Source organism: Triturus cristatus, chromosome 12 (genome assembly GCF_964204655.1).
Source record: "Triturus cristatus chromosome 12, aTriCri1.1, whole genome shotgun sequence".
Lineage (NCBI taxonomy): Eukaryota > Metazoa > Chordata > Amphibia > Caudata > Salamandridae > Triturus > Triturus cristatus.
The window spans coordinates 133,716,878-133,729,383 of record NC_140595.1 but is presented as its reverse complement, the minus strand read 5'-3'; the positions used below and the strand labels follow the sequence as shown (position 1 = coordinate 133,729,383).

At 41.1% G+C, this 12,506-nt stretch overlaps 1 protein-coding gene across 2 annotated transcripts in view; it reads right to left on the bottom strand.

Annotated features, from left to right (window-relative positions):
* Positions 1 to 215: 215 nt before the first annotated feature.
* SMG5 (SMG5 nonsense mediated mRNA decay factor) overlaps positions 216 to 12,506 on the bottom strand; it is a 400,214-nt gene continuing 387,923 nt past the window's right edge. Inside the window, exon 22 of one of the 2 annotated variants that reach the window (XM_085638507.1) lies at positions 216 to 5,477. In XM_085638507.1, coding sequence (XP_085494633.1) covers positions 5,394 to 5,477 — 84 coding nt within the window. In that variant the 3' untranslated portion in view covers positions 216 to 5,393. The remainder of the gene's footprint in view (positions 5,478 to 12,506) is intronic. The other variant, XM_085638508.1, reaches the window with a different exon arrangement.

Genomic DNA, 12,506 nt, shown 5'->3' with positions numbered 1-12,506 from the left:
TTGACTTAGGGCCTTGACTTTAGGTAATAAAATAGCCAACACAACACAGACCCTATGCTGTACGACAAAATGCAGTCGGTCAACTAGTACAAATCAAAGTCTTTATGCTGCTTAGCTCATGTCAAACTAAAGCCAGAGACTTGGGCTAATTTCCCTGCTATGAATTGAGACGCATTCCACATATAAGTTTCAAATAAATCTTTCATCAAAATAGCTTTAAGTCAGAGTATTCAAATTTAATAGATTTCTATCCTACGAGCATGTCGATAATTCTTAACTCGACAAAAGAGTGAACTTAAAGTTGCTTTCATTTAAGGGAATTCAAAGATAAAAGAGCAAGTGAAAATGCTTGGGGAAGATTCCGGTTTACTGGAAAAGGTCAGCTTGTGAGTAATTAATAATACAAGTGAACACATAGACCACCATTTAGATACTAGCCCCTTTAGCTACTCTCACGACTGGCCAGTGTTTCAAGGAAATGTCAACACTGCTGGGCAGGGATTCTGCATTTGCAAGGTATTAATCTTGATAGGAACTCCAATGTCAGATAAGTGTTTAAAAGGTGAAAAGTGAAGACATGATTTACATCATACACCAATTTACTGAAGTTGTGTATAACTGAAGACCTACACTACTGATGTTAATGTCCAGCAAATTATTGAAATATAAATCTTGGACAACAACCATCACACTTTCCTTGGAATCAAAAGTGCCTCCAGAGGTAGTACCTGGCCATGCATGATTACCAATCTGTCTAGGTTAATGGAATGTGTATTTTTGTGGTTGCTTTCACTAGTCTACAGTTCTGTGATTCTACAAATATCAGCATCCCAATTGTGAACACCCACTAAGTGACTAATAAGTATATGGTCTAAACTTGTTAATTATTTAATATTCAAGACTACAAGATAATATAACAGGGTCCAAGAAATGCAATCTAGAATGTGTCGAGCCCTATATTCTCGCAAGTGGTTTCTAAGTGAGCAAGATTAAAAAAATGTCCAGTTTTCATGACTCCGTGGAAATACCTGCTCCTTAGGGTAGGAGGCATATGTTGCAAAACTGACCTTCAGCTACTGTAGATGTCACCAATACCGTTTCAACTCTTCCGTGATCAGAGTCAAGTATGGCTTTCGAACATCGCCCGTACACAGAATGAACTTGCACATTAAAAAACGTAAGCTCCTTTGCGACATTTGATCTCCACATTAATATTCTGAAACCCTGAAAATGCTAGAGTCTCTTAAGTGGTAGAACTCCACTATGTTCTTCTCGAGGTCAATAAAAAAACAAAAACAGCAATTTCCTACATTTTACAGCCAACAATAAAAAACTATTTCCAATAGCCCCATCTAGCATCTTTTCTTCAAGCACTCGCATCAAAGTCAATGCTCAGGGTAGCATATAGCAACATAAAATTCCATAAACACATCCTAAATTCACAACCTTTTAGGCCTAGCACTACGCAACAAGGTTAAATAACTTGCAACACCAGAGTACCTGCTATTCAGAGGGCAATCTGGACTACGATTGTAACTCAAAACTTCGACCATTTGGTGCTTGATTAACAGAGGAGCACCACAACTGCTAATCTGATAGCATTGGGGGAGAGAGGGAGGCTCCCAAGAATAATCCCTAAAGCCACATATGGGATCTGTGAAAAGGACCATTTAAAAACAATTTACAATCACTGTAGACTGATCTTCAAATTCATTGCATCCGACCTAAAACAGCAATGAACAGTAGATGAGGAATTTTATCCATATTATATCACTGTTGCAAAGAATACATGCCCTTGAAATTCTATTTTTCACAGTTGGCATGAATTGCTTAGGAGGTAAACAAATCCTATCAGGAAGGATTTAGGGGGAGAATAAGGAGTACTACAATGAAGCAATACACTTACTTATATTGATGATTTTTTAAAATTTAACATTAAGCTGACATTAATGACAAATACATAATGAATAATGACATAGTACCCTAACTGGCTACCACCATGCTCAATACCAACTCCCACCCTTAACCTAATTTCAAACTTCTTCCCCTTTATTTAGTGTAGATTGCTTTTATTATAAAAATCCTTATTTTCATGATTATTTTCTTTATTTTAATAAACAAAAATACTCTTAAGTGAAATAAAGGAAATCCTAAGAATAAAACGACTGTTTTGCTCATTTTGGGGTTGCCCTTAATGTATTCATCCATTTGGAAATGTTTAGCCCTAAATGACATGGCACTCATTCACTTCCCTCTGTTGCGTTTCCTCAACCACCAAGCATCATGCAAGAGGTTTGTCAGTGCCACATATGGCAGTAGGTTGTACCCTTCACACGACAATCCTGCTTTCTACTGTTTGGGGCACTGTCTATTTCTAGTAGTTCCAGCGAATCCAAAGTATTTTCAGTGGAATCTTAGGCAATAAAGGTGTTGACTTTTCAGTAATTATTAACACATGATTTATTGGCAAAAACTCTGAGGTACTAGGTGTACCCCGAAGCTCACAAATATAGCCCATTATGTTGGTCTTGATTTTTTTTTACCCATGCAGCGAGGAATTCTTGCACTAAATCATAGTTCACATAAATATTCTACTACACCTCTGAACTGTCCATGTTAGGTACCAGCCGTAGGATCTACATTTGCAGCATATATGTACATATCTGCTTTCATTAGAGGTACTGCCAGGCCAGTTCAATTCACTTCTGAAACATGTTTTTGGACTGAAATACATTTTTTAAAATAGATAAATGCACCAATTCCTACTGAGATGACATCTGATAAAGGTATAGTCTAAATATTATCAGTCCCACAGGTAAAAAATGCATTATTTTCAGAGACTCTACACCTTTACCTTAGAAAGAGGAATATGCTTGTGTTTTTCCATAGCAATAGGTACTCTTTCTACATTCCAGAGATACTGACCCTGGTCTGATCTAAAGCAAAATTAGGGGAACAGGCAGGCTATGTTTCAGATGCCAAATGAAAATCCCTGTGGAAAATCAGCAATACATGAACCATAAAAACTGGATGTCCTTCGGCATGTTTATGCACTGAGCTGCACCTCTGGCAAAGTACAATGTGATCCTTTAATATAGAAAATGCAAATCTTATGCATTCTCTACTAAGAGGTATCTGAACGCAGTCCAGACAATCAGACCCAATCATTTCAATAAAGGTTATGATGCCACATTTTTGAAGATTCGGGAAATATCCACATTTATCTTTTTTATGCATGACATCTATGTTATGTGTGAAGTTATTGCTATATCCCGAGGTGCTAGATGATTTTTGTAGCACTTTAGCACATTATATGCAGTTATCTGTGAATCTACAAAGTAAAGGCACATCATGTAACAGACCGCATTACCTCATAGCTACCAGCTGAACCAAACCAGGTATTCAGTAGAAAAAAACAATTACTTACTCTGTGTAAACATAAGTAACTTAGAGTTGCCAGCCATGGTCGTTTTACACCAACAAAGAACATCACATTGAAGCTGGTTCTCATTCCCATAAATTAGCATAATTTTGACATTGCAAAATATTTTCATTGCAGTCATTAGCCAATGTTCAAATTGTTGTGCTGTATGTAGATGGCAACTACAACCTGCTCACAAGGAAAATGTACCAGCCCACTTTATTACACTTATTATGCTGTAGACTCATTTTTAATCACACAGGTTCACCCTCTGTACTACACCAGGACTTGTGGTGCTGATCAGAAGTGCCCAAGGGGAACACCTCATGTAATTGCAAGTTACTACTCCAACTCTACATAAGCAGAACATTTCCCAAGTGTTTGTACAAACTCTAAAGTAAAGAGACAGGAGAACCTTGGTGATAAGGTTTACCCAACACCACAGCCGTCAATCTTACAAAATTACCAAACACTCAACTCACTCAACATACACTGGTTGAAAGAAAATGATCATATCCACTGTGTCCCGTCACTAAACACATGGAGTAACCTGCCTCAACAACTACTTTATTCTCAGCAAAGTTAGCAACCGCATTTTCCAAATCGCTAATGGTTTAAGTAAGATAAATTGGAAAAAGCATCGTAAGTTTTGAGGAGTTTTGCTCGGACAATGTCTCAAGGTGTGAATACCTTCGGACTTGCACAACACCTACTCATTTGCTTCCGAAATTCAATGAGGTTCATCAGTAGTTCTAATAAAAAAAGCTTGTTTATTCCATGAAGGACTGCCATCCTTATCAAGCAGGTAGAAAGACTTTTGGTGACCCCCCTGAGTATAAACAAGCATGGCCTCGTCTGGACCAATCACAGGTGAATACAACCACTGACTGGCTAAATTATTTGACAACACATGAAAGTGTATTAGGGCAGACTGGTAGGAACCCTGGTATGCATGCTTCCGTGTCCCACACCCTCCCTCCCAAACGATTATCTCATGCAGGCGTATTACAGGCTGCAGCAAGTTAAGTACTTCTTTTGGAATGCAGCTTTCCACATGACATGAAGTATGCAGCCACACCTCTGGACGGAACACTGACTTGGCTCAGCAGGGATAGGTCAGCAAGTATTTTCTAGCCCTCTTATTTATCCCTGCATACACATGCACACGCATGGAACCATGTCAAGCGGTGCCAAGGCCACAACTGTGCCCATCTGTGTATAACCACTGCACAACATACAGAAATGAATGGAAAAGAACATTATAGCAGCTTTTTGGCTGTCCCATACTGTTCAAGCCATTCTGAATACCCAGCACACTGCAAAGTGCGACCCTTACAGGGCAGTATGGGTTTTCCAACATGAAAGGATAATTGCACCCTTTGAAAACAATAATTCACTTGGTTCCTAGAAGCTTAAGTTCTAAGCAATTTCCTTTTTTCTTTCTTTAAAAATAAAATAGTACTCTTATATGCATTCTTAAAACTTTCCAGCACAAACGCTGGTATTCAAAGAAAACCCCTTTCTTTGCAAGAATTTATCGTCCAAACAGGAAGAGTGGAGGGAAATTTACGAATGAGTAAAGCAACGGTGCTCTATCCCATCACCAGATTTCACATTACAAGAAGCTCCTCTTCACACCACAGCCCCCAATCAGAGGCGCAAAATAAAATATGGACCAAGACCAGTCCTTACATTTCAGACAAAAAAAAAGACCAAACAGCTGTAGATGAATAATGAAGCCTTCTTCCGGCCAGGTGGGAAAAAGACAGCTCCACCCTGGACTGTTCTCTTCATGGCGTCAGTTGTCAGTGCGATGGATGCACATGTGCGAGTGTTGTTTCTGGTTGGAGCTGCCTTCCTGGGTGATTGTTGCTTCGTGTCCCGTAGGCCGCCGTCCCTTTGCGCTTCGACGCTGTACTTTTATCTGAGAGGGGATAGAAAGATTCGCCAACAAAGTGATGGCCTTTGATCCTCAACCCATCTCTTTCCACTGTTTGTAGAACTCGAGCACATTCTTCATTTCTACACTGGCACTGGCTGCTGCCTGAATTGCAACCTGGAGAAAAAGAAAACACAAAGGGATATTAAAATAAAAGAAAATCTAAATCTTTGTTAGAGGCAGTTTGTTCAAGACATTGAACCATTGGCTTGGCAACATAAACACTTTTTCTTTCTGTGCCATCGCCCATTCATACATACATATATTGATTACACATATATATATTACCTACTGGCGGTCGCCAGTAGGTAGTTATAGTTAGGACCACGTTTCCATAGGAAAACCTCAACATTCTATTTTGAATAACTTTGGCGCCGGTCGACGAATCCTCGCGAATTTCTCAAAATAGGTGGGGCGCTACGCTCCGCTCCTACCCTGAAAGTCTCGGGGGGATTCGTCAAGCGGGGGCTGAGATAAAAGGGGGGTCCCAAAACGCGTTTTTCCCATGCATTTTTCCATAGGACCTTTAGAACGAGCTACAGCCCGAACGGCTGAACAGAATTACTAGAAATTTGGCAGAGAGGTAGTCCCTAGGTCAAGGAAGTGCCTTTTGTAGGTTTGGTGTAAATCTGTTCAGTAGATTCTGAGAAAATAGCCTTTAAATCAATATATATATCTGAGCCCGCTTACGGTACGCTTACCGTACGCTTACGGTAAGCGTACGGTGGCGTGCGCGAGCGCGATTCTGATTGGCTCTTAGATCTTAGTAAACATTCGAATCGGCAGAAACCAGGAAGCGGCGTCCGCCATTTTGTCTACCGCACTGAGTGTTATGTATCAAACATGATGGCCAAAAACATGTTACGGGGATGTTTTGACAACTCCCTCTCACATAGTCATGTTGAGGGAGTCCCCAAACATCCCCCAAGAGCAAAAACGGCATTATTTTTTTTTCGACAATTTCGCGGGGTACGCTTACCGTAAGCGTACGGTAAAAAAATAAAAATAAAAAAAACACTATCCACACTTTCTCCACCCCTTGTGCAAATGGTGGCCGAAGGCCACCATTTGTGCATGGCTTATCAGAGCACAGAAAATTTTCCCCAAAAATTTCAACAGATTACCTATCACAAGGAAGCGCATAATATGTCCTCCATGTGCGCACGGTGCGCGAAGCGCATCGTGCGTACATGGCCCATCTAGCGTAACGTGGGCACGGCACTAACTGCGTAAAGTGGGTGCGCGGTGCGCGAAGCGCACCGCGTGCTCACTGTGCGCGCACGGTGCGCGAAGCGCACCGTGCGCGCACGGAACGAACTGCGTTAAGTGGGCGCGCACGCCACGAATGGCGTAAAGTCACTTAGCATTTAAAAAACCGTACAAATTCACTGAAAAAACCATAGGTTTCACACACGTTATAGTTAGGAATTAGCATTTAAAAAACCTTGCAAATTCACTGAAAAAACCATAGGTTTCACACATGTTATAGTTAGCGGAAATTTTACTGATAAAAAACCAATGAAATTGCCCCGTTATAGTTAGTGCTGGCAACTATAACTCACGCGACCGCAATCTTCTGCTGATGACATATGTGTCTTTATGAAAAAAAAATATTTGTAATATATGTATAGCTAAAAATGTATGGAAGAAGACATGGGCAAATAAGTGTCTAAATACAGTATTAGCATCAGCAGAGGATTGCGGTCGCGTGAGTTATAGTTGCCAGCACTAACTATAACGGGGCAATTTCATTGGTTTTTTATCAGAAAAATTTCCGCTAACTATAACGTGTGAAACCTATGGTTTTTTCAGTGAATATATATATATATATATATATATATATATATATATATGTGTGTGTGTGTGTGTGTGTGTATATATCTATATATTCAACAGATTGATGATTATGACAGCATAACTTATACTACAGGTCAATCGGATTCAGGTTAGTTGAACGAACAAGTCAAATATCTGGATACGGCGTCATCAAAAGATTTTACAATAGGGAAAATCCCCTGTTACCTATTGGTGATTACCATTTGCAATAAAGGACACATATTTGATTTAATATTTTCAGAAGACTTCATTCAAATTCAGAACCCTTTAAATCGAGCTAGTTTGACCACTGTGTCTAATTGTAATCTCAACTCAATACACCTATCAGCAAAACCAATGACAGGCTAAAATAGAGCAAGCAATACTGACAGCAAATTCAATTCCATACATGAAAGCTTAATTAGCACTAGCTGACTCTGAATCTGACCTGGAGCTGTAGCAATAAAGATCAAAGTATACTGCACAGCTAGTGCACTGAAACACAGGGTGTGATTGCTCCTTTTAGGGAAATCAGTTTGCTACTGGCAATTGTAGAGCAGTGACCCTCTCCATTTTCTTGCCCACAATATAATCTTTAGATTTATTTCTCCAATGGACGCCTTGTAGATGCTGCTGCTTCTAGGCTGTACTGACAGGTCTGTTGGGACATAATATCTTATACTTGTGTGATCATAATGAGTGGTCTTACATTTTGTTTTCAACCCTTGGGCCACTAGCTTTGATGAGACTTGCTTTTTAAAGCATTGGTACCCTGTTCAACAATGCTTGGTATCATTGGGAGGAACAGGTGGTATCTTCGTAAAGGATGTAGTGTTTCCAGTTTATTTATAAAAAAAAAACTTTTTCAGGCCTCTTAAAAGAATGGTCAGAAGAAATGGCTTAGAGGGGAATGGCTCTCGTCCTCTGGAGAATATGTCTATGTTTTTGAAGAGTCATGTTACTCTCCTAATCCTTGAAGCAAATAGTCATCCTCATATGCAGTAGGTTGCTGCTCTCTCATCTTGATGTTCAGAAGGTGAAGATGGAATTTACACCTCTCCTCCGGTCTCAAACTCTTCCCCAAGTCTCTTGCATTCATTTTTGGCTGGAATTTTGAAAGTACTTAACAGCGGATACAATTTCGTCATTTTAATAATTCACCAATTCTGTTTTCAGTTGCATCTTTGCAAATTTGAGTTTACAGTCAGTTTTAGTCACAGGACCTGTTGTGGCTTCACTCCTAGCCCACAATGCACTAGGACTTGGACTCCACCTCAATTTGTTGCTACTTTTATAAGCCTGGATCATGTGCCAGTAAGGATAATAGATGGGCGCAGCACAGGGCCCCAAGATCAAATATTGCTCTGCTGAGTGGAATCTCAACCTTTTCTGGATGAGATCGATGTTTGGACCCATTATTTTACCATTCTTTTCAATGGCATACGGAAAGGGTCTCCTACTCCCCTCAATTGAGCTGAGATTGTCCCTATTTATAAGAAGGGATCCTGAGATCTTCCCTCCAATTATAGGCGATCAGCCTAATTGTTAGTGCCCAAAAGCTCTTCACAAGGGTCATCCTGAGTAGACTGCATGACTGTATGATTGCCTCAGATATACTGACCCCACCGCAAGCAGGTTTTAGAGAGTATCAGCACACTTGACCAGGTCCTCTGCCTCCAGTTATTGTATTGGAAAATTGTACAGCTAGGGGGCGGGCGACTTTATGCGGTGGTTGTTGATCTTCTGTTAGCATTCGACCTCGTTCCCGATTTAAGTTGTGGAAGATTCTAGTTGATATGGGGGGGTCCCTCTCTATCTCTTGAACCTGATCACAAGACTCCATGATAACTTCGCCCATGTTAGATCTTGGCAGATGGTGGAATAGACAAACTGATTTTTGGTCGATAGAGGAGTCCGGCAGAGGTGCATCCTCGCACTCTCCTTATTTACGTTGTTTATAAACGATCTGGTAATGTATGAGGCCCATAGCGAGTCTTACGCACCCCGCCTGGCAAACATCAGTGTTCTTGCCCTGATGTTTGCCGATGCAACGCTGCTCCTCTCAAAATCCCCTATGGGACTGCAAACAATCCTTGATAGGTTTGATAGCTCCTGTAGGGAAAAACATTAACCTACCAAAAACAAATTACATGTTTTTTAAATCCTTGCCTTTTCGCCCACCCTTGAGCGAGCGCATACGTTCGAAGATTTGGGTGCTGTCCTGCATGAGCACTTAAAGGCAGACCCATATTACAAGGTTTGGAATAAAACTAGAACAAACCCCTGGGTGGTTACTGAAGACATCTAAGGCCTCCAAATAAAGCCCTATTTTACCAGTCCTGCAGGTTTACAATTATCAGGCACTGGAATACGCTTTGTATGGTACTGACCATTGGGGACACAGAGAATCATATTTGGTTGCAGCAGAGCAAAGCTTCATGAGGCAACTGGTCGGTTCCAGGCAGGGATTGGAGATGCTGGGCAGCTAACACATTTATCCAGGCGGCTGTGGTGGTAAGCAGTAGGGGCACCCTGGACCAAAGGGGTGCAGGGTGCCACCCTAAACAATGGCCACTTTCCCAGAAGTGTGGTAAATTCTTGTCCCAGAAAGAAATGTTCCATAAAATCAAATATTTAGAAAATCTCTCCTGGAGTTTAAGGTCTGGCTAACCCAACCTACAGGTGTGGCTAGGTTTCCCCTCACACTCACCTTCCAGACCCTCTACTAATTCAATTACAGGGGTTCCCATCTGGCTGGGGTGGGTCTGGTTCCTGTCCTCACTGTCTTTCTCCCTTTGAAGACCAGTTTGGCTACCTAGCCCCCTTCTTGCCTTTTGATCTGCAGCAGCAGGTCTCCTCCCACCAGATGTCTCCTTAGTCTCAGCCCAGGCCACTTCACACATTCAAGAGTGCTTGGCTCAGCCTGTTAATGACTGGCCAAGCAGACAAGGCTGATATCAGGCACATCAGAAAAGTACTTTAACTTTTTTTCTGTCAGTTATAATAAATCTAATCTTTGCAGGTTGTTGGATTTATTCTATTATTTAGACACTTTGAAGTATCATTTTTGCTAAATCCTGTCAATAGCTAGACTTTATTCAAGTTTAATAAAGCCTTCCCATGTTAGCCTACGGAGCTAATGTACAACAATGGGGAAAAAACAGAATTAGCAGTTTTTCCCTCACCAGGGCTTATACAACATATTTTATAATCTGCACGCTTATTTTAACATAGCAGCTACCCTTGGGGCATCTAGAGTAGACCTTAGGAGTGACATATGTAAACATAAGGTAGTTTAAGTCTTTGGAAGTACCTTTAATTCCAAAGTTGAATTTTTACATAGTTCTATTTTAAAAGCAGCATGCAAACAGGGCTGGCTTTTAAAATGACAGTAGGCAAAACAGCAGTGCAAACTTAAGTGCATTAAACCTACAAGGCCTCTAAACCTACATGCCCTACCATATACTAGGACTTGCCGGTAGGTTGTCAGTACTAGTTGTAACTATACCCAATTACCATGTACCTTTTATACAAAGCACAGGCCCTGGGTCCAGCTAGCAGAGCCCAGGGCACAATCAGTCAGAAAACTAGCAAATAGTAGTCAAAATGAGGGCAAGAAGTGGGGAGACACTGCAAAAAGTCCTGAGGCTACTTTCCAAAGGCAAGAATTGCAGGAATGAGGAGTGTTATTGTTCAAAGGGCGGACCCATAAGTCTTGAGAACTACGTAAAGGTTACAGACAGGGACTGAAGGAATTCTTGAAGGGGTGACTTTCTTAGGGCACCCCATTGAAGCCTTAATAAAAGGGATTTTAAAAAGGGTCAAGAGCTCCCTACTTTTCATGTAGGTTGCAACAGCAGCTACATGTAAATTGATAGAGGTGATCACCAACCATCCTTTCTACAAATGTAAGTAAAAGACAGGAATTTAAAGAGTGTGTGCTTATAACGCAGTAGTGGACAAATCTTTGCCACTAAGCAAAGTTGCAGGCGCACGTGGTGAGTTTAAGCGCTTCACACCAGATACGCATTGATTATTTCAGAACTTTGAGATAGGTAAACTCTAAGGCCTCAGGTGTCTGAGGACACAGTTACTTACCTTCTATAACATTCTTTCTGGTGGATACTCTACCTACCTGCAGATTCCTTACCTTTGAAAATTCCAGATGTCAGTCTGGTTCTGAAAACTTATGACATATCTCTCCAGCACCTGTAGGACTGGCTTCATCGCCATGTCAGAACGGGGTTGTGTCACCAAAACCATATAACAGCCCCCCTGGCGACCAGTTATCACTTTTTTTTTATTTTTTAAACTACATCTTTCTAGGTCGGGGATTAGAAGAACATTTATACTGAACCAGTGCAAAGCAAAAAACCAAGATTGCACCCTATTATAAGGCCTACGAATTTCCTTCAGGATGGGGAGGTGGCAGTGATCTGAGAGGAATCTGCAGGTAAATAAAGTATCCACCCGAAATATTGTTACCAAAGGTGAGTAACTACTGATGGATAGATGTACCTGCAGATTACTCACCTCTGAATATATTCCCAATCAATACTGTCCTTCGGAAGTGTGTCTGGAGTAAATTCAAAGAAGGAAATTATGTAGGGCAGAGTGAAATGGTCATCAATCCTCGGCTTAGATTCCAAACAATACTGATTGGCAAAGGTGTGGAGAGCCCCCCATGTCGTCACTTTAAATATGCGCCCGGGCCAAGGCTGCGGTGGATGACTTTGCAATTGTGGAATGTGCTAGAATTCCCATAGGCTATTATTTGCCAGCGAGCACCAATCCTAATGCAGAGCACCATTCAACAAGCACGTGTTTTCTTTTAAACCACCCTGCCTTTGTGGTTTCCTGTGTACCTGACGAAGAGCTGACCGTCATACCAAATCTACTTTGTGTGGATAAAGTAATAACTAACCGCATGCCTGTGGTTAATTATTGCAGTTTAAGCAACCATTCCTTCTCCCAGGTAAGATGGAGCAATGGACAGAAGGTGGACAAGGTGATAGTTTGCCTCAGATGTGAGGGAGCAGCAGTCATATTGCAAAAAAGGTTCTTATCAGGAAAGAACCACATGAAGACTGAACCTCACCGAAGTGAAAAGTCGACATCGGAGCAACCAAAACAGTCTTTAAGGTAAGCAATCTTAACTGACATCTATGCAGGGGCTCGAACAGAGCACCTCTCAGGCACGTCACAACTAAATTTAAGTCCCATTGTAGGGCATAACAAATGGGACTGGAGGAAATAGGTTAATGAAAACCTTCAAAAATCTACCAACCAACTGTGACTTGAACAATGAAAGCTGTTCTGGGGGACATAAAA